The sequence below is a fragment of the Ovis aries genome, chromosome 20, assembly GCF_016772045.2.
Source record: "Ovis aries strain OAR_USU_Benz2616 breed Rambouillet chromosome 20, ARS-UI_Ramb_v3.0, whole genome shotgun sequence".
In the NCBI taxonomy this organism is placed as follows: Eukaryota; Metazoa; Chordata; class Mammalia; order Artiodactyla; family Bovidae; genus Ovis; species Ovis aries.
Window position 1 is genome coordinate 26,885,974 of NC_056073.1, and position 21,271 is coordinate 26,907,244.

The window sequence follows — 21,271 nt, forward strand, 5'->3', positions numbered from 1 at the left end:
TGTGTGCTGGCATCTGGACCGCAGTTGCTCTGTCCCCACCATGAACCGCACATCCCAGCCCTTATTCACTGGGGCACATGGTGCGGTGCCCCCAGCCTATGAGATGCTCAAGGAGGAGCATGAGGTGGCCATGCTGGGGGTTCCCCAGAGCCAGGCCCCCGTGATGACCACGGTGATCAACATCCGCAGTGAGACCTCTGTGCCCGACCACATCGTCTGGTCCCTGTTCAACACCATCTTCATGCACTGGTGCTGCCCGGGCTTCGTGGCATTCGCCTACTCTGTGGAGTCTAGGGACCGGAAGATGGTTGGAGACATATCAGGGCCCAGAGCTACGCCTCCATCTGTGCCCTGGTCCTGGGGTCCTTCTGGTTACCGTCCTCATCATCATTGTGTCCACAGGCTCCCTGATGATTGTTCAAGCAGTTTTGGAGCTCATACAGAACTACGGAGGCCACTAGTCCCTGCCCACAGCCCGAGGCAGTCACCCCTTTTTCCTGCAGCCTATACAGGCATCTGTCCACCATGAAATAAAATGAAGCATTTGTTTAAAAAAAAAAATTCACTGTTCTCACTACTATGTTTGTTTTGGGAAATAACTTTTTTTTCATATTAAATGCATGGATTATTAATATTATTCTAAACAAGTTAATTAAACAATTCAAACTTTATTATTTCTACCATGAAAAATGTCGATTGGACTCAGGCAGACAGTGTGACAAGGAGCTCTCCGTATAGGAGGGGAGGGATCAGGGCAAAGTCCCAGTTCTCCCGGAGGGCGAGGGTCTCAGGGTCTCAGGGTCAAGGGCGGCGTCTGGGACGGGGACGCTCCATCTTGGGGATTTCAGTCTTGCCTTTCTTTCACTTTCTCTCTCACAAGCTGTGTCGAGCCCTATTTGCATATAGTAGTCCCCGAAGTTTCCGGTTACAAAGTCTCTGAGCACCCGCCGGACTCTCTTCTTCCCAGACCCCCGGGATGCGGGGCGTGGGACCCAGAGCTCTCCTCCTGCTGTTCCTGATTGCGCTGCTCCTCACTGAGACCCTGGCGGGTGAGTGCGGGGTCGGGAGGGAACGGCCTCTGCGGGGAGGGGCGAGGGGACCGCCCGAGGGTCGCAGGGGCAGGACCCCCAGGGAAGGACCCCGCCCTCCCCGACCAGACCCGCCCCCTCCGCCAGGTCCCGTCCTGTCCCTCCCTTGCTTCCCGACCCCCAAGGCCTGGTCCTTCTCCGACCGTTTCCGTCTCGCGAGCTCCTCTCCCCCTCACCCGCTCCCTGCCCGGTCACCTCTACCCGGGTCTCACCCCTCTCCGCCCCCAGGCTCCCACTCCCTGAGGTATTTCCTCACCGCCGTGTCCCGGCCCGGCCTCGGGGAGCCCCGCTTCATCGCCGTCGGCTACGTGGACGACACGCAGTTCGTGCGGTTCGACAGCGACGCCCGGAATCCGAGGATGGAGCCGCGCGCGCGGTGGGCGGAGCAGGAGGGGCCGGAGTATTGGGATCAGGAGACGCGATCAGCCAAGGGCCACGCACAGAGTTTCCGAGCGAACCTGAACACCCTGCGCGGCTACTACAACCAGAGCGAGGCCGGTGAGCGACGCGGGCCCGGGGCCGGGTCTCGCCCCCATCCCCAGGGACCGGCGGGGTCGCCCGAATGTGCGGGTCCGAGGGTCACCCCAGCACTGCGGGACCCGCCCGATACCCGACCCGGGAGGAGCTCGCGGGGACTTGACGCGGTTTCATTTTCAGTTTGGGTTTAATCACCGCGTGTGGTCGGGGTGGTCAGGGTCTCACACCCTCCAGGAGATGTACGGCTGCGAAGTGGGACCTGACGGGAGACTCCGGCGCGGGTATGAGCAGTTCGCCTACGACGGCAGAGATTACCTCGCCCTGAACGAGGACCTGCGCTCCTGGACCGCGGCGGACACGGCGGCTCAGGTCACCCAGCGCAATGCTGAGGCGGCAGGTGAGGCGGCGCGTGTGAGGATCTACCTGGAGGGCAAGTGCGTGGAGTGGCTCCGCAGATACCTGGAGACCGGGAAGGACACGCTGCTGCGCGCAGGTACGAGGGGCGCGGGGCCGCCCTGATCTCCACTCGGGCTGGAGCTGGTTCCCATGAAGAGAGGAAAATGGGGTCCCTGCGGGAACAGCGCCGTAACTTCCTCTCAGCAGAGGGAGGAATGCGCCCAGGTTTTCATATTCTGTACAAGACGATGACTCGCCAGTGGCCCCACTTGTTATTTAGTCGCTCAGTCGTGTCCGACTCTTCGCGACCCCATAGACTGCAGCGCGCCAGGCTTTCCTGTCTATCACCAACTCCGGGAGCTAAGCTCAAACTCATGTCCACTGTGTCTGGTGATGCCACCCAACAGTTTCATCCTCTGTCATTCCCTTTTCCTCCTACCTTCAATCTTTCCCAGCCTCAGGGTCTTTTCCAAAAAGTCAGCTCTTCACATCAGGTGGCCAAAGTATTGGAGTTTCAGCTTCAGTATCAGTCTTTCCAATGAGTATTCAGGGTTGATTTCATTTAGAATTGCCTAGTTTGAACTCCTTGCTGTCCAAGGGACTCTCAAGAGTATTCTCCACCACCACAGATCAAAAGCATCAATTCTTCAGCACTCAGCCTTCTTTATGGTACAACTCTCACATCCATACATGTCTGCTAGAAAAAACACAGCTTTGACAATATGAACCTTTGTTGCCAAAGTGATGTCTCTGCTTTTTGATATGCCGTCTAGATTTGTCATAACTTTTCTTCCAAGGAGCAAATGGCTTTTAATTTTCTGGCTGCAGTCACTGTCCACATTGATTTTGGAATCCAAGAAAATAAAGTCTGTCACTGTTTCCATTGTGTCCCCGTCTGTTTGCTGTGAAGTGATGGGGCTGGATGCCATGATCTTAGTTGTCTGAAGGACAATTAAGGAATCCAGTGTCTTTGACTAAGAAACACTAAACCATCCCTGAAAAAGGTGGTCAGTGCTGCCCTTTGACCCTGGCCACTATCTTGTGAACCGTGACTTTGTCTCTCAAGGCTTGTACTCACCCTGAGAACATCTTAGGAGCCCTGACTCCAGCTTTTCTAAGTCATTCGGCCTCCTCCCACGTCAGGACCATTACTCTGTATTCTGCCTCTTACACGGAGCCTCCTCCCTTAGCTGTCACCCTGACTCCAGAACTTTCCAAGGACTAGGAGCTGTTCCCAGACCCTGGGGTCCAGGCAGATGTCTGGTGTTTGTGCTGCTTCTTTTCAAACCCACTCTCCTGCTTATTCTCAGGATGGTCACCTGATACTGCTTCCAGTGGCCCACGGAGGTAATGCAAAATGTGAGTAGTTTTCTGATTCTTCTTCCTCAGACCCTCCAGAGACACATGTGGCCCATCACCCCATCTCAGAGCATGAGGTCACCCTGAGGTGCTGGGCCCTGGGCTTCTACCCTGAGGAGATCTCACTGACCTGGCAGCGTGACGGGGAGGACCAGACTCAGGACATGGAGGTTGTGGAGACCAGGCCTTCAGGGGATGGAACCTTCCAGAAGTGGGTGGCCCTGGTGGTGCCTTCTGGAGAGGAGCAAAGATACACGTGCCGTGTGCAGCACGAGGGGCTTCAGGAGCCCCTCACCCTGAGATGGGGTAAGGAGGGGGTCGGAATGGAGCTTCCTCTCAGAGAAAGCAGGAGCCCTTCTGGATACGTTCAGCAAGGTCAGGACTGAAGCCTGAAGTCTGGGCCCCTTCCCTTTCTTCCACAGAACCTCCTCAGACCTCCTTCCTCATCATGGGCATCATTGTTGGCCTGGTTCTCCTCCTGGTGGCTGTGGTGGCTGGAGCTGTGATCTGGAGGAAGAAGCACTCAAGTAAGGAAAGGAGGGAGGGATCTGAGTTTTCTTGTCTCACTGGGCAGGTTTCTGGCCCAGGTGGAAGTTTGCCTGCCTCATTACTGGAAAGTACCCTCCACACACATGTGGAATCTGAGCTGATGCTAAGACTGACCCTTTTGTAAAGTACATGTGAAAATGAAAGACAGATTTTTCATCTTCATAATTCCAGCTGGGGGCCTGTTTCTCAGCATTTGAAGGTCAGGAGGAAATGTCCCTGCTGAGGACAGACCTCCTGGAGGGCAGCTGGTCCAGTCCCCCCACGTCTCCTTCCTTCATGTTCCCGAGCCTGTCCTGGATTTTTGGTCATAGTTCTGAAAGGTTCTTTGTCATCCAGGACTAGGGAGTTCCTCTAGGGTCTCATGACTGTCTTCTCCCTGGTCCCCACGTAATACTTTCTTCTCACAGGTAAAAAGGACTGACCTACACCCAGGCTGCAAGTAAGTACAGAGGCGGTGATTCCTGAGACCCTTGTGAGGGTGCAGACAGGAGGCCATGGGGGGCTCACCCTCCTCAAAGTGCCTTCTCTAGTTTCTCTTCTGGGGGTTCTGACCACATCCTGGTCTTGTTCTCCCCCGGCAGACAGTGCCCAGGGCCCTGATGTGCCTCTCACGGTTCCTAAAGGTGAGACCCTGGGGCGTCTAGATTGGGAGAGGAGTTGGGGCAGAGGGGACACACTGGGTGGCGGGGGTCTCTGAGTGGGACATGTGAGCGTGTGGGGGTCTGTGGAGAATGTCAGCCCTTACATGACCAACCTGAACTGGTTCCTGATTCTTTTCTCTCATAATGTGAGACAGCTGCCTTGTGGGGACTGAGTGATGCTTCGTCCCACTTTGTGACGTCAGATCCCGGGACCTCTCTTTCTGCAGCTGCATCTGAATGTGCCTGTGCTCCTATTAGCGTAACGTAAAGTGAAGTGAGCTCACTCAGTCGTGTCCAACTCTTTGTGACCCCATGGACTGTAGCCCACCAGGCTCTTCCATCCATGGGATTTTCCAGGCAAGGATACTGGAGTGGGTTGCCATTTCCTTCTCCAGGGAACTTCCCGACCCAAGGGTCAAACCCAGGTTTCCCTCATTGCATGCAGGCACTTTACCCTCTGAGCTGCCGGGGAAGCCCCCAGGGATGGTTTACCTGACCTGTGTTCTCTTCCATCATGCACATTCCTGTTCCAACAGAGACAGAGCTGAACGTCCTCCATCGCTGTCTTTGCTTCACATGTGCTGAGTAAAGATGTCTTATTTTCCTATTGGAAATAAAATCTATATTGAATTACTGTTTTCTAATACCTGCCAAGAGAGTTTACTGGGAAAGTAAATAGAAGATTCCTTCAGTTTAAGAGAGAAAATGAACAGAAGCACCTGGAACCTTCCAGAATGGTTTTGATTACTGTGCTCAATCTGTTGCAGGAGGGACAGGAGGAGCTGGGCAGGTCCGCGGAGCCTGTGTCCACTCAGTGCTTCGTGCATCGTGGGCTTTGGTGTGGTCACTCCTGGGCTGGGTCATATTCTCAGCCCCTTTGTCCTTATCCCTTCAGTCCATCCTTGTCCCACCAAGACCTGTGTTCACAGGGACTCAGAAGTCACCTGGGCCTTGTCCTGTCTCTAGGATGGTGGGCATTGAGGACTTCCATCACCACATAGCCTGGGCTCAGCCTAGGTCCTGCCCCCAGGGCTTTTTTGTATATATGGGTTTATATTTTGCTTATTTAGGCTTTTTCTGAATAATGGTTGCTTTTTGCTCATGTTTAGAGCTCTGTTATTCTGCTATGTGTGTCCCCCATCTGACAGGGACAGGAGTCATTGTCCCTAAAGTCCTGCGTAGAGGATCCTCAGTGCCGCCAAGAGGGAAACTCTCGTCTCACTCAGCTCTTGCCAGCCTTCTCAGGCTGTTTCCTGGATTCTTCTTGGCATCCTTTCTGCATCTTTGTTTAAGGTACCAGATTCTGGGGTTATCATAGAGGAGGGACCCAATAGTTTCCAGTCTTCATTCTTGCTGGATTTCTATCTTCTCTGAAGCCTGTCACCTCTTCCAACCCAAACTCCTGAATTTATAAAGCAGTGCCTAATAGTCACAGCAGGTTGGAATGTGGGACTTGTCGCCTGGGATCATCTTTCTGAAGAGAAAATAGCGTTATGTGTAGAGTACAGACCGGTTGGTGTGGGAGGGAGGGTGAGCCGCTCTGGTGGGGAAGCACAGGCAGCACTGATGTCAGTGTGAGGGGATGATGTGCTGTAGCTGCCGCGAGAGTCAAGTGGCCTGAGTCCACATTAATGAAGATGGAGTACAGAGGCGTCCACACTGATCCTTCCTTCATCTCATATTTGTTGTGTGCCTCATAGATGATGCTCTATTTTTACATCTGTGAAACCTCAGTGAACTAACAACAGATACCCTTCTTGGCCTCGTGCACTGTGTTCTGGTGAGGGGTCAGAGTGGGCCTAATAAGGGAGGGAAGTGTCTGCCTAGAGATTGGCAAGGGCTCTGAGGAAGGTGACCCAGAGTATAAGCATGTGGGTCCAGGGAATGTGGCTGTTTTACTAGAATGGTCAGTGAAGGCCTCGTGGAGGAGATGATATTTGAGTAAAGATGTGAAGGACATGAAAGAATGTCCACAAGCATGTCTGGGGGGAGTGCTCTCCAGGCAGAGGAGCCTCCAGTGCAAATGCAGGAGGGCAGGAGAGTGTGTGTGTTCAAGGAAGAGCCAGGAGGCAGGTGTGGCTGGAGGAGTGAGGAACTGAGATGAGATCCAGTGTCTGGCCAGATCATGTGGGGCTCCAGGATATTAGAAGGTGTCTGATGTCTGTGAAAGATGTGGACTCATAAGATGGTTTCAATAGAAGGTGACCTGGTGTGACTGCTCACTAGAAGCGTCAGTCTAACTGCTGAGCAGAATCAGGAGGTGAAGGGTGGGAGAAGCCTGTAGGATTAGTGCAGTGTCCAGGGTGGGGATGCTGGTGTTCCCCTGGACCCTCATTAGATCTAGACAGTCGGGAGTAGAGCCTGAGAATCTGCATTTGTAACAAGGTTGGGGCTGATGCTGCTGGTCTTCAGATCACACTTTTAGTAGCAAGAACAAACATAGACCAGGATTCCCACATGGTGTGTATCAGCCTCACACACAGAGGTTGTTAAATAAGCAGTCCCTTGGTCTTGTCTTAATACTCTGAGAAGGTGGTTCTGGGGAGAGGCTGAGCATTTTGTAAGAAGTCCCACAAGCAATTCTGATCAGACAATTTAGGAAGCCCTGAGGTATATGAGATCAAGTGGCCAGAGAGGGGTCTTAAATCCACATTTAAAAGCTTTTTTTTTTTTCCTTCAGAAAGAAAAGGGAATACCTATATTGTAAATTATGAGGTGTGATGTTGAGAAATAATGCAGTTCTTATTTCCACCTGAAGACTTAGGCAGTGGTTCACAGCGCAGCGTAATGAAATACTTGCTCTCTGAAACTGTTCTCCAGGTTGAGTTCTCCTCACTCATTCTTGGAGCTAACAGTGGGATCCAAATTAAGTTAGACATACAGTACTATATATATATATGGCTCCCCGGGAACAGGATCCACAGTGTCCACTCCAGGCCAGATCGCACAAAGGAAGTTTCACCCCTGCTGGGGCACAGTGTCCCTGCTCACACAGTGAGCTCCTCGTGCTGGGCGTGGACCCTGCGCTGAGGAGGCTCCTGACAACTGGAGGTGGTGTGACTGCCGCTCTCGACACCCTTGTCGGGTGCATCCTGCATAGTTCCAGCTTCTCTGTGTCACAATGTCCTGAGTAGAGTCTGGCATGTGGTCACCTGAGTGGTGGGACCTCAGCATGAGGCTGTGCACTCTGGCAAGAATATCTGGGAAAGTGGGTTTTCTTTAATGGAGGAAGGTGATCTCTGCCTCCTACCAAGACTCTTTCAGTGTGGAATGCTCCTAGTCTGGAAATGCTCCTTATCATGTGTGGAGGAGAGAGGGATGGACAAGAACATCAAATTTCAATTGTTAGAGCAAAGATCTGGAACTGGAAGTGGAACTTGACCTGGTACAATGCAGGCACTCGGGTTTGGCTGAAAGAACAAGTGACTAATAAATGCCATCCAGGGTAGAGATCTTGAGAAGGAAATGGCAACACACTCCAGTGTTCTTGCCTGGAGAATCCTGTGGACAGAGAAGCCTGGTGGGCTGCCGTCTATGGGGTCACACAGAGCCGCACACGACTGAAGTGACTCAGCAGCAGCAGGGTAGACATCTGCTTGCTTACTTGTTTTGTTTTGTTTTCATTAGCGTGTAATTGATTTACAATGCTGTGTCACTTTCTGCTGTACAATACAGTGAGTCAGCTCTAAATATATTCAGTCTTTTTTAGATTCTTTCCCCATACATGCCATTAGAGAGTGCTGGGTAGAGTTCCCTATGCTATGCAGTACCCGCAGCACTGTAAAGTGCTGCCCAGATGGTGGTGGAGGGAGATCCTAGGAGGATGGCTCTGCTGCAGATGCAGAAGAATCCAGACCAGGTGGGAGCACGTCAGCAGGGTCCAGGATGACATTTCCAAAGAAGGAAAAACTGATGGAATATCTAAAGTATCCCCACTACTTAAAGAGTCATGCAAACAGGGGAATCATTAGAGCTGAATTCATGAGAGCTTCTTAGAACATAATCAGCAAACACAAAGGCGATTTTTAACTCAGGGAGAACAAGAGGTTGTGCATAAAGTGAGAGGTAATAGAGTTTACACATGAGTATGTCCGCTAAAATTGGCACTTGCTGAGGGCATCTGTCCTCTGCCTCTCCAGAGATTGAATCCTGGGCTGCTACAGCTGTTGGCCTTCAACACACCCTGAGGAAGTGCAGAATGAGGCCCTTTGTGCTCCAGGGAAGCTAGTGGAATGGGTCTTTAGAGAGATTATTTTCAAGAACTGATTTTGTGATCTCAGTTCTCGCATCTCATATCTGTTCCTGTTGTTCAGTCGCTAAGTCGTGTCTGACTCTTTGTGACCCCATGTCATGCCAGGCTTCGCTGTCCTACGCTATTTCCTGGAGTTTGCTCAAGGTCATGTCGATTGGCTTGGTGATGCTACCTAATCATCTCATCTTCTGTCCCCACCTTCTCCTTTTGCGTTCTAGCTTTCCCAGCATCAGGGTCTTTTCCAGTGAGTCGGCTCTTCTTTTCAGGTGGCCAACATATCGGAGTTCACCTTTAGCATCAGTCCTTCCCATGAGTATTCAGGGTTGATTTCCTTTAGGATTGACTGGTTTGATCTCCTTGCTGTCCAAGGGACTCTCAAGAGTCTTATCCAGAACCACAATTTGAAAGCATCAGTTCTTTGGCCCTCAGGTTTCTTAGTGGTCCAGCTCTCACATTTGTACACGACTAACTGGAAAAACTGTAGCTATGACAATATGGATCTTTGTTGGCAAAGTAATATCTCTGCTTTTTAATACACTGTCAAAGTTGGTCATAGTTTCCCTTCCAAGGAGCAAGTGTCTTTTAATTTCATGACTGCAGTCTGTCTGCAGTGATTTGGGAACTCAAGAAAATAAAATCTGTCACTGCTTCCACTTTTTCCCTTTCTATTTGCCTTGAAGTGATGGGACTGGATGCCATGATCTTGGCTTTTTAAATATTGAGTTTTAAGCCAGCTCTTTCACTTTCCGCTTTCATCAAGAGGCTCTTTAGTTCTTCTTCACTTTTTTCCATTAAAGTGGTATCATCTCCTTATCTGAGGTTGTTGATATTTCCCCTGGCAATCTTGAATCCAACTTGTGATTCATCTAGCCTGGCGTTTTGGTTAATGTATCTTGCATATAAATTAATAAGCAGGGTGACAATGTACAGCCTTATTATACTCCTTCCTAATTTTAAACCAGTCCGTAGTTCTGTGTCTGGTTCTATCTGTTGCTTCTTGACCTGCATACAGGTTTTCAGGAGACAAGTAAGGTGGTCTGGTATTCCCATCTCTTTCAAAGACTTTAGCATAGTCAATGAAGCAGAAGTGGGTGTTTTTCTAGATTCCCTTGCTTTCTCTGTGATCCAACAAATGCTGGCAATTTGATCTCTGGTTCCTCTGCCTTTTGTAAACCCAGCTTGTACATCTGGAAGTTCTCAGTTCACATACTGCTGACGCCTAGCTTGGAGAATGTTGCCAGCATGTGAAGTGAGTACAATTGTACGGTAGTTTAAACATTCTTTGGCATTGCCCTTCCTAGGGATCGGAATGAAAACTGACCTTTTCCAGTCCTTTGGTTCGCTTCACTTCCTCATATGTAGAAAAACATTAAATCCTTTCATGGTGAGATCAGCTCCTTGTGACTAGCAGAAACCTTTGGAAGATAAACTTGATTGCACTGAACTCCCCCCTTCACCAAAATCATATACACTGACCTTCCCTCCCTACCTCTTTGGAGCTGTTTCTCTGGGCTATCTGAGGTGCTGTCTCCCAGGCTGCAGTCCTCATTTTGCCCCAAATAAAACTTAACTCACAAGTCTTAAGTTGAGCATCTTTTTAGTTGACAAGTGTAGTAGTCAGGGAAAAGAAAAAGCTGAATGAACTAAGTATGATCCATATATAAATGAAGTGGGAAACTGAAGGGATGGGAAGAGTGAGAGAAAGCCGTGACCATGAAGTATTGCATCAGCCACCGTGTGATGCGACAGACAGTGGCTGTGACAGAAAAATCAAGCAGCAGTTCCAACAAGGCACCGGGTTTAGAGAATTGGAAATAAAAGCCCAAAGAATCAGCTAAAAATCATTCAAAGTGGTCTCCAACGGGAAAGCAGAAATTGAGAAGAATCAGGATTATAAGAGTCTGTATCATGAGAAATCAAGCACAGATATTTGACTTCTTAATTTATAGACAATTGTGCCTTTGATTAAATTATCACACAAGAAAATGATTGAGGATGAAAGTTTATGCTTAATGAGAGCTGACTGCAATCAATGACACCTGAGAGTTTACTAAAATGCAAGAATACTCGAAACATGCATGCAAACTGCATGAATGAGGTTAACCTTGAATAAAACCATGAAAGAATATATCATCCCATTCGGATAAACAGATATGGAATGAGTTCTCTATTCCCATTACCTTAGTGTGTATTGTGTGCACCTGGCAGGGAGGGAACAGGCCCTGCCTAGGGAGAACCCTTCGCCAGCCTCTTGCTTCCAGTCAGGTCCTGCTGCAGAAAGTGCTCCTGTGCCCTGTCTCGGGTCTGTGGGAGGTGCCCCTTAGAACACGCGTGCCACAGATGCTTTACCTGGGTGGGGCTAAGGTTGTCCTGACCAAGGAGAGCACCGCTCACCTGTGTGCCCCCAGACCAGAAGTCAGGAAGGACTGCGGGTCCGATGGAGAAGTCTCACCTCCAGTCTGCCCTGTGGAAATCAATCTGAGCTGATGGAGGGAGATGCTGCTGCTTGACTGATGCCTCCACTTTCTGGGCTCCTTTACCCTCTCAGTTCAGGACACTCACCCCAACAGTCATGGCGCCCTTGAAGCAGACGGTGCCACGTGTAAGGCCGGACCCGGGGCCATGATGGGCTTCCTCTCCTCTCTCCCGCCGGCCAGGCCGGAGCCGGAAGTTCCTAACAAAAGGAGCCTCCCAGATCCTGGGCCAATGACAGCACACTTCGCCAAATAAAGCCGCCCCACCCCAACCACGTAAAAGGACTTGTCAGCCTGTGACGCCTCAGCCTGGCGACCTATCTGAACTCCCGTCCATTAACCGTAGGTTTTTTGGGCGATCTAGCCTGACCATCCCCCACAACGAAAAGATAGAAACCACTCCCCAGCACAGTCCGGGCCTGGACTTCCTCTGCAACGTTTGGGTCCGGGAACCCCGCCCGGAGCGCTTCCCCATTAAAGCCTGTTAGACACTCTTTTGGTGTCCTGGTCGTCTTTTACCTAACATTTTGCGCCCAACATGGGGCTCAAGGTGAGGGCCCATCCCGCGACAAGTGGGATTTGGGGCTCCTCTCTGGTCTGACCCCTGCCGTACTAGGTCACCCCATCACCCTTCCGGGACCATTCAACCGTCTGGCAGGATATGGGGTAAGTTCCATCGGTCGGGTTCTGGGGGTTCTTGTTCCCATGGCTATTATTCCTAGGGTGTCTCAGTCCCTTTAAATCGCGGCCGCGTCCAGACCCCTCCTCCGCAGGCCAGGCCTGCTATTCCTTGGCGTCGGTCAACTCGGAGACGTCCGTCTTGGCTGAGTGGCCCTCTCCTCGCTGGGTTGACGGCCGGTTCGGGGACACCTGACTGGACCACCTCCAGCCTCACTAACGATTGATCCAGGACCTTCGTTTCATAGTCGCCATGGGGGCATATGCCTCCAGGGCCGACCAATCCTGGTCTGCACCACTAGAATGTTTACTCACCAGCCTCAGAACTCTGCATATCTCTGGAGGAGTTCACTCGAAACGCTAAACTTTCCTTTGTTCTGAGGCATGGCCCCAATATTGTTTAGATAATGGCTCACAATGGCCGCCAACCAGAACTTTCGATTTTAACATCCTCCGTGACTTAGATAATTACCGCCAGAGGACGGGAAAATGGTCTGAGGTACCCTACGTCCGGGCTTTCTGGCTGTTGCGCTCCGGTCCCACCCTATATACCCACTGTTCCCCTTCTGAAATTCTCCTAACCGTGGCCCTTCCTAGCCCCACACCAACTCCCCCTCTATCGCCCTCACCAGCTTCCTCCATATCCACTATCCTCTCCTCCCCCATCGTCCTCACAGCCCAGCCCTCCTCTGACTAAGCCACCTCTATACCCACCCCTTCCTTTGTGCCCTGCCTCACCAACCTCCCCCACACCAACTTCCCCTTTATCACCCTCACCAACTTCCTCCATTATCCTCCCCTCCCCCATCGTCCTCACAGGCCAGCTCTCCTGTGACTACGCCTCTCGCCACTCCCTGGGCTCCGCCTCAATATCCGCCCATCCTCCACGCCCACCCCTTTCTGACTCACCAGTCAGCTCACACACAAGGTCCCAGACCGCTCCCAATCTGCCGCCAGCTCCCCTGCTTCCTCTCCGCCAGGTGGCCTGCGTGGAGGTTCTCACCCCTGTCCACGTGCCCCGTTTCACTCCAAGACCACGCCCATATCAAACAGCGGCTAGGCTCCTATTCGGCCAACCCCTCCAACTACATCGAAAACTTTACCCAGCTGTCTCGGTCTTATGCCCTCACCTGGCAGGACGTATTTGTCATGGGGTCCACTACTACCCCAGAGGAAAAAAGGCCATTTGGGCCACAACAAGAGTGGTAGCAGACCGGAGACATCTAGCCAACCCAGCAGACCCTGCCCGGCCACCTGGAACGGCTGCTATTCCAGACGTAGACCCAGACTGGGACTATCAGGAGGGGCAGAGAGGAAGAGCCTACATTCAGTACATGGTAAAATGCCTATTGGAGGGAATGGAGACCACCTCCCTCAAGGTAGTAAACCTACTTAAGCTAGATGAAGTAACCCAGGGCCCCGATGAAAACCCGGCAGCCTTTCTTAACAGGCTGACAGAGGCTCTCACCACCTATCCCCAGATTGCCCCAGACTCTCTGGTGGGAATCACCACCCTAGCCAACCGTTTTATATCCCAATCGGCTCCAGACATCAGAAAGAAAAAAAACTCTCCAAGGCTGAGGATGTGCCTCAGACCCCTCTCCGAGACCTGGTAAAAATGGCCTTTAAGGTTTATAACGCCTGAGACGAAGTCACCAAAGCCAGCAGCAAGGCAAGGCTTAAACAAAAAGCCGAACTCCAGACTAACCTCCTTGAGGGACACACCCAGACACTGGTAGCAGCCCTGCGGCCGGCCACGGGACAAAAGGTGGGTCCCCAGAGGCCACCGCCGGGAGCCTGCTTCAAATGTGGTCATGAGGGCCACTGGGCCCGCCAATGCCCAGACCCCCGACCCCCGACAAAGCCGTGCCCTCGTTGCAAACAACCAGGACATTGGGCGAGTGATCGTCCCCAGGCCACTCAGGCCCTGGCCTTACTGGGCCAAGGTCTGGGCCCCCAAAAGGACATTTCCTGGCTGCACCCCACCTTAGAACTTCTCTCCTTTGATGAAGATTGACGGCACCCAGACTCGGGGACCCCCATGACCCAAGCCGAGCCCAGGGTAATGCTTCAAGTGGCGGGTAAGTCTCGATTTTTTGATAGATACGGGGGGGCTACTTACTCGGTCCTTCCCTCCTTCGGGGACACGTTGCATCCTTCCCAGGTCTTGGTGGTGGCTATAGATGGCACATCTTCACAACCCTTGCAGACTGGGCCACAGCCCTGTCAGCTTGATCACTTCCTGTTCACACACTTTTCTGATAATCCCTTCATGCCCCACTCCCCTGCTGGGATGGGACATTTTAGCTAAGCTTGGGACCACCATTCACCTACCTCTCTCATTTTCCCAATCTCTCACCTTGCCCCTACTCCTCCTCTGCTCCCCTGAGGCTCCAGTTGTCGACCCTACCATCTGGGACACTGAAATCCCTCTGGTAACAACCCATCACACCCCAGTCCTGCTTAAACTACGTGATCTTTCCCGCTTCCCAAGCTGCCCTCAATTCCCCATCTCTCAGACTCACCTACGCGGTCTTAAACCAATCATAGACCATCTCTTGGGCCAGGGCTTCCTAGTCCCCACGACCTTGCCCTGCAATACTCCCATTCTCCCGGTGCGGAAAACTTCTGGCGCCTACCGATTGGTCTAGGACCTTTGACTGATAAACGAGGCCGTAATCCCTGCTTATCTGATTGTCCCCAATCCCTATACCTTACTTTCCAACATCCCTAGCAGTACGACTCACTTTACTGTCATAGACCTCAAAGATGCCTTTTTTCACTATTCCCTTACACCCAGACTGCCAATTCCTCTTTGCTTTTACATGAACCGACCTAGAAACCCGACAGTCCTCCCAGCTAACATGGACGGTCCTCCCCCATGGGTTTAGAGACAGCCCCCATTTTTTGGCCAGGCTCTGGCCTGGGATCTGGCTGCGTGCCCGCTGGCCCCTAGTGTCCTCTTACAGTATGTGGATGACCTTCTGCTCTGCAGCCCCTCACAAGCTCTCTCTCAGACACATACCACTATTCTTCTTAACTTCCTTAGCTCTAAAGGATACCAAGCATCTCAACAAAAGGCCCAACTCACCCAGACCTCTGTGACTTACCTAGGTCTAAAGATTACCCCGACAACCAAGGCTCTGACTACTGACAGACTCAGCGTTCTCCGAGACCTCTGCCCCCTTCCACTGGAGAACAAATCTTGTCCTTTTTGGGGATAACAAGATTCTTCCGACACTGGGTCCCCAACTATACTTCCTTGGCTAAACCCCTCTACGCAGCCACAAAAGACACTCCTACTGGACCGCTCTCTTCAGAAACAGAGGTCCAGGAGGCTTTCTACAACCTTTACTCAGCTTTGCTGTCCTCTTCCCCACTCTTCCTGCCCAATCCCAACCTCCCCTATCACCTGTACACTAATAAAAAAAGGGGGGGGCATAACTTTTGGAGCCCTCATACAGCCTGCGGGCCCTAAAATGCTGCCAGTGACATTCATCTCCAAACAGTTAGACCCCACCGCCTGGGGATGGTTCCCCTGCCTATGTGCCCTGGCAGCAGCAGCTTCTCTATACGCAGATGCAAAAAAGCTAATTCTAGATCAACCCCTAACTATATTCTCACCACACCACCTGGCTGACCTCCTGGCTTCCAAATTCCTGTCAGGCCTTAGCGACTCTCGGCTCCAACAACTCCACCTGGTCTTTCTGGATAACCCCCAGGTTACTTTGGGCCGCAGCTCCCAGCTAAACCCCCTATCTTCTCTCCCCTCGCTTCCAACCTATCCTTCAGGCAAAGACACAGAACCTCACTCATGCATAGAAGTCCTGGACACTCTTACCCAACTGCCCCCGAACCTTTTTGCTACTCTGCTGCAAAACCCAGACCTCACGCTGTTTGTAAATGGCAGTTCAAAACGAGACCCTAACGGTCACCAGGCTGCTGCATATGCAGTTGTGACCACCAATGACATCCTCGAGGCTCGCCTGCTACCGGAGGGAACCACCTCCCAAAAGGCAGAACTACTAGCGCTCACTAGAGCCTTACACCCGGCAACGGGAAAACGGGTTAACATCTACACTGACTCCAAATATGCCTTTTTGATTGCACATTCACATTCAGCTATTTGGAGAGAGAGGGGATTCCTCACCACCAAGGGACCACCCATCTCTAATGCCCCCCTAATCGCCAAGCTCCTGAGGCCATCTCACAGCCCACCCAGGTATCCATCCTACACTGCAAAGGACATCAGACGACTCACAACACGGTTTCCCTAGGCAACAATAAGGCTGACCAGGTGGCCAGACAGATAGCCTTACAACAGGGGCCTCTGCCTACACTATTTCTCAGGACCTCCCTTACACTTAACTACTCAAAGGCCAAAATAGAGGCCCTCCTCTCACAGGAGGGCACTTCCAAACACCGCTCGGGATGGATCACGCTCCACGACAAACTAGTCCTACCCAAAAAACAGGCAATGTCCATTATCACCCAGATCCATGACTCTTTACACATTGGGCCCTGTGCACTCTTGACCTTCCTTAGCCCTCTCTTTTCTCCATTACATCTCCGACCTACCATTCAGGCAGTCCATCAATGCTGCCTAATCTGTGCCAAGACCTCTCCTCAAGGAAGACTCAGGCCGCCGCAAGAAACTCACCAGTTGAGGGGACACCTGCCAGGACAGGATTGGCAGATAGACTTTATTCATGTGCCTAGACATCAGACCTTCTGATATATGCTGGTCTGTGTTGACACTTTTTCTAGATGGGTAAAAGCACTCCCCACTGCCCAGGAGACAGCCGATACCATCGCCAACACTCTCTTAACACACCTCATTCCACGACCTCAATCATCAGGCAAGGTAAACGGGCTAACGGCATCCTCAAGGCTCATCTGACCAGGTTAACGGCAGAACTTTGTCTCTCCTGGGTCGATCTCCTGCCAGCAGCCCTGACCCACATACGGACAACTCCTCATGCCAAGATGGATTTGAGACCTTTTGAACTGCTGTACGGTAGGCCATATAAGCTGACTAACTTTCCGGATCCCCCAACCGCCCCCTCTGGGAACTTACTTGCCCTATTTCACCTTCCTGAGGTCCCTACTTAGAGAACACGCTGACCATGTCCTCCCTCAACCTGTCAGAGACCACCCCCAGGCAATCCCATCCCCCGCTTTGGCACCAGGAGATCAGGTCCTCCTAAAAACGCTGACGCCTCAACCCCTTCAGCCCTGGTAGATTGGGCCTTTCACGGTGGTCCTCACCACCCCTACAGCAGCCAAACTGTGAAGACAAGAGCCATGGTATCACATCACATGGCTCAAATGGGCTCCACTACACGGTCTGCCTTCTCCCAAACCCCTGGAGACTTACACCTCTAAAATCTTGGGACCTACCAAGATCACCATTACTAAGACACCCCTGCCTCCCGCCAGTGACTGACGCGCCCCGTCCAATGCTTGTCTGGCCTCATCCGCTGTGGCTGTTGCCGATCGCAACTCTGGCCATACTCTTGGCAATTGGACTGGCTGTCATGTCCCCCCAGGACTGGCCGCTCACACTTCGACTTTCACTGGCCCTTGCTTACCTTATTATCTGTTCACTACTCCTGGGGTGCTATTCCTTTGGGACCGTCTGACCTGGCCATATGTCTCTCACCCTAGCCTGCCTCGAAGACTTTATCCTGATCCTATTACAGGACCTCTGGCTGGCTACTCCAGTTATTGACTGTGACTCTTTCTTTCAGGCAATTTCTGATCTGCACTTACAGGGGACCTTCCTCCTTTTTACAGAATCTCAAATTGACTTCTTCTCTTTTATCATTCTCATTCTAATATCATAGCTAAACATGCTCTTGCCACTATTCCTCTTGGCCACGATAACATGGGCAAGACAACCTACGCCCTGGCCCCGGGGCTGCACCCAACGAGACCGCTGGGGAACTGGGTTCACAACTTACACTTATGTCCACCGGGCCTGTTATGTCTCACCCGCCCAGCCGTGCTCCCGTGGGGGAAAGTGGTATTGGATGGCCAAGAGCCTTGGGACTGCCAAATCAAGCTCAGTCTCTAACTGCTATAAAGCTAGAGGCAAAGATCTCTGTTTTACCATGCAAACTCACTACGGAATGACAGACGGGAAGGGGGGCCAAGATCGGAGGCAAGAACAAATCCAACATGAGGTCCAACAGGACCTCATAAAGTTGGCTACTGAAGCCTCTGGTCCACACCATGAACCCAAAAACTCCTAGACCAGGTTCATCAGGCGCTCAAACCCCTGGATTCTTCATCTCAAATTTTCACCAGCCTCAATGACACCTATCAGACCCTGACTGAAACCTCACCAAACCTCTCACGTTAGCTCTGTCTTCCCTTGAGACCTCGACCGTTCCTTGCCCAACCGATCCCCAGGAAATGGATAAGAGGCTCAACTTTGCCAGTGGGGCCCTTGACCTCTGAGATACTGTACCTCCCAGCCAATGCCTCTTGTGTTCTAGCCAACAACACTTCATTAACCACAGTGGCCTGTGACAGCTCGAGACGAGAACCCGTATCCCCAAACCCTCCGATATGCAGAAAACCCGGGATATTCTTTCTCTGTAATTAAACCACCCAAGAGCTGAGAGAGAACATCAGAATTAGACAGGCCGAATCAGACGGTTTCGATTTCTCGAGATGGTGGAAGTCGTCTTGGACAAAATGGCGTCTCCTGCTTCTCGGACCCCTAGCGGCCTTGCTCCTCATCCTGTGGATAGGACCTTGTATTTTTCAGATCATGCTCCGGAGGGTCAGGGAGCTGACCCAGACGGCTACTGGACAGATGTTGATGGTGGCTGCATACTCCAGACTCCCGTCCAGAGACCCTGAGGGCCCCTAAAGGTCACCGGGATCCGGCCATGACCCTCAGCCCCAGCGATGCCCCAGGTCAGCGGGAAGTAGCCAGAAGCAATAATGGCACCCCTTATCCTATCAAAAGGGTCAGAATGTAAGGCCGGACCCCGGACCATGTTGGGCCGCCCTTCCTCTCTCCCACTGGTGGGGAAGGTCCCTAACGAAAGGAGCCTCCCAGAACCCGGGGACCAATGACAGCACACTTCGCCAGCTAAAGCCGCCCCACCCCAACCACGTAAAAGGACCTGTCAGCCCTCAACGCCTCGGCCTGGCGACCTATCTGAACCCCGTCCATTAACCGTAGGTTTTTTGGGCGATCTAGCCTGACCATCCCCCACAAGGAACACATAGAAACCACTCCCCAGCACAGTCCGGGCGTGGACTTCCTCAACCTGCCTCATTCGGGTCGGGAACCCCGCCCGGGAGCGCTTCCCCATTAAAGCCTGTTAGACAAAAAGTAAAACATAAAAATAAAGCCTATTAGACAATATTTTGGTCTCCTGGTCATCTTTTACCTAACACCATATTCTTCCTAATCAGAAGCCCCCAAGCCTTGTCTTTGTGACCTCATGAATTGCAGCATGCCAGGCCTCCCTGTCCATCACCAATTCCCAGAGTTCACTCAAACTCATGTCCATCCAGTCGGTGATACCATCCAGTCATCTCATCCTCTGTCATCCCCTTCTTCTCCTGCCCCCAATCCCTCCCAGCATCAGAGTCTTTTCCAATGAGTCAACTCTTCGCATGAGGTGACCAAAGTACTGGAGTTTCAGCTTTAGCATCATTCCTTCCAAAGAACACCCAGGACTGATCTCCTTTAGAATGGACTGGTTGGATCTCCTTGCAGTCCAAGGGACTCTCAAGAGTCTTCTCCAACACCACAGTTCAAAAGCATCAATTCTTTGGCACTCAGCTTTCTTCACAGTCCAACTCTCACATCCATACATGACCACTGGAAAAACCATAGCCTTGACTAGACGGACCATTGTTGGCAAAGTAATGCCTCTGCTTTTGAATATGCTATCTAGGTTGGTCATAACTTTCCTTCCAAGGAGTAAGCGTCTTTGAATTTCATGGCTGCAGTCACCATCTGCAGTGATTTTGGAGCCCCCCAAAATAAAGTCTGACACTGTTTCCCCATCTATTTCCCATGAAGTGATGGGACCAGGTGCCATGATCCTAATTTTCTGAATGTTGAGCTTTAAGCCAACGTTTTCACTCTCCTCTTTCACTTTCATCAAGAGGCTTTTTAGTTCCTCTTCACTTTCTGCCCTAAGGGTGGTATTATCGGCATATCTGAGGTTATTGATATTTCTCCTGGCAATCTTGATTCCAGCTTGTGCTTCTTCCAGCCCAGCGTTTCTCATGATGTACTCTGCATAGAAGTTAAATAAGCAGGGTGACAACATACAGCCTTGACGTACTCCTTTTCCTATTTGGAACCAGTCTGTTGTTCCATGCCCAGTTCTAACTGTTGCTTCCTGACCTGCATACAGGTTTCTCAAGAGGCAGGTCAGGTGGTCTGGTATTCCCATCTCTTTCAGAATTTTCCACAGTTTGTTGTGATCCACACAGTCAAAGGCTTTGGCATAGTCAATAAAGTGGAAATAGATGTTTTTCTGGAACTCTCTTGCTTTTTCGATGATCCAACGGATGTTGGCAATTTGATCTCTGGTTCCTCTGCCTTTTCTAAAACCAGCTTGAACATCAGGAAGTTCATGGTTCATGTATTGCTGAAGCCTTGCTTGGAGAATTTTGAGCATTACTTTACTAGTGTGTGAGATGAGAGCAATTGTGCAGTAGTTTGAGCATTCTTTGGCATTGGAATGAAAACTGACCTTTTCCAGTCCTGTGGCCACTGCTGAGTTTTCCAGATTTGCTGGCATATTGAGTGCAGCACTTTCACAGCATCATCTTCCCAGATTTGAAAGAGCTCCACTGGAATTCCATCACCTCCACTAGCTTTGTTCGTAGTGATGCTTTCTAAGGCCCACTTGACTTCACATTCCAGGATGTCTCGCTCTGGGTGAGTGATCACACCATCGTGATTATCTGGGTCATGAAGGTCTTTTTTGTACAGTTCTTCTATGTATTTCTGCCACCTCTTCTTAATATCTTCTGTTTCTGTTAGGTCCATACCATTTCTGTCCTTAATCAAGCCCATCTTTGCATGACATGCTCCCTTGGTATCTCTAATTTTCTTGAAGAGATCTCTATTCTTTCCCATTCTGTTGTTTGCTTCTATTTCTTTGCATTGATCGCTGAGGAAGGCTTTCTTATCTCTTCTTGTATTTCTTTGGAACTCTGCATTCAGATGCTTATATCTTTCCTTTTCTCCTTTGCTTTTCACCTCTCTTCTTTTCACAGCTATTTGTAAGGCCTCCCCAGACAGCCATTTTGCTTTTCTGCATTTCTTTTCCGTGGGGATGGTCTTGATCTCTGTCTGCTATACAATGTCACGAA

At 51.1% G+C, this 21,271-nt stretch overlaps 1 protein-coding gene, 1 long non-coding RNA gene and 2 pseudogenes across 25 annotated transcripts in view; 3 read left to right on the forward strand and 1 right to left on the reverse strand.

Annotated features, from left to right (window-relative positions):
• LOC105603776 (interferon-induced transmembrane protein 3-like) lies at nt 1-461 on the forward strand (annotated as a pseudogene).
• Nucleotides 1-19,298, forward strand: part of LOC106990117 (BOLA class I histocompatibility antigen, alpha chain BL3-7-like) — a 40,606-nt gene extending 21,308 nt beyond the window's left edge. For 4 of the 16 annotated variants that reach the window (XM_060403290.1, XM_060403291.1, XM_060403292.1 and 1 more), the window contains one exon: nt 3,743-4,262. In XM_060403290.1, the coding sequence (XP_060259273.1) occupies nt 3,743-3,993 (251 nt within the window). In that variant the 3' untranslated portion in view covers nt 3,994-4,262. Of the gene's footprint in view, nt 1,050-1,316; nt 1,587-1,782; nt 2,059-3,350; nt 3,627-3,742 lie in introns of all 16 variants that reach the window. The other 12 variants (XR_009597597.1, XR_009597595.1, XR_009597591.1 and 9 more) reach the window with 12 other exon arrangements.
• Nucleotides 649-17,678, reverse strand: LOC114109646 (uncharacterized). Of its 9 annotated transcripts, XR_006057328.2 has the most exons (7): nt 11,325-11,399; nt 5,003-5,114; nt 3,686-3,827; nt 2,401-2,902; nt 1,761-2,134; nt 1,345-1,566; nt 649-1,078 (listed from the first exon to the last, which is right to left on the reverse strand). It is a non-coding gene; the product is annotated as an uncharacterized LOC114109646 (long non-coding RNA). The 9 variants fall into 9 exon arrangements; XR_009597606.1 differs by adding an exon at nt 4,624-4,761 and having other exon boundaries at nt 1,761-3,827; nt 5,008-5,114; XR_009597609.1 differs by adding an exon at nt 4,624-4,761 and having other exon boundaries at nt 1,761-3,827.
• Nucleotides 18,814-21,271, forward strand: part of LOC101105367 (BOLA class I histocompatibility antigen, alpha chain BL3-7-like) — a 16,462-nt pseudogene continuing 14,004 nt past the window's right edge.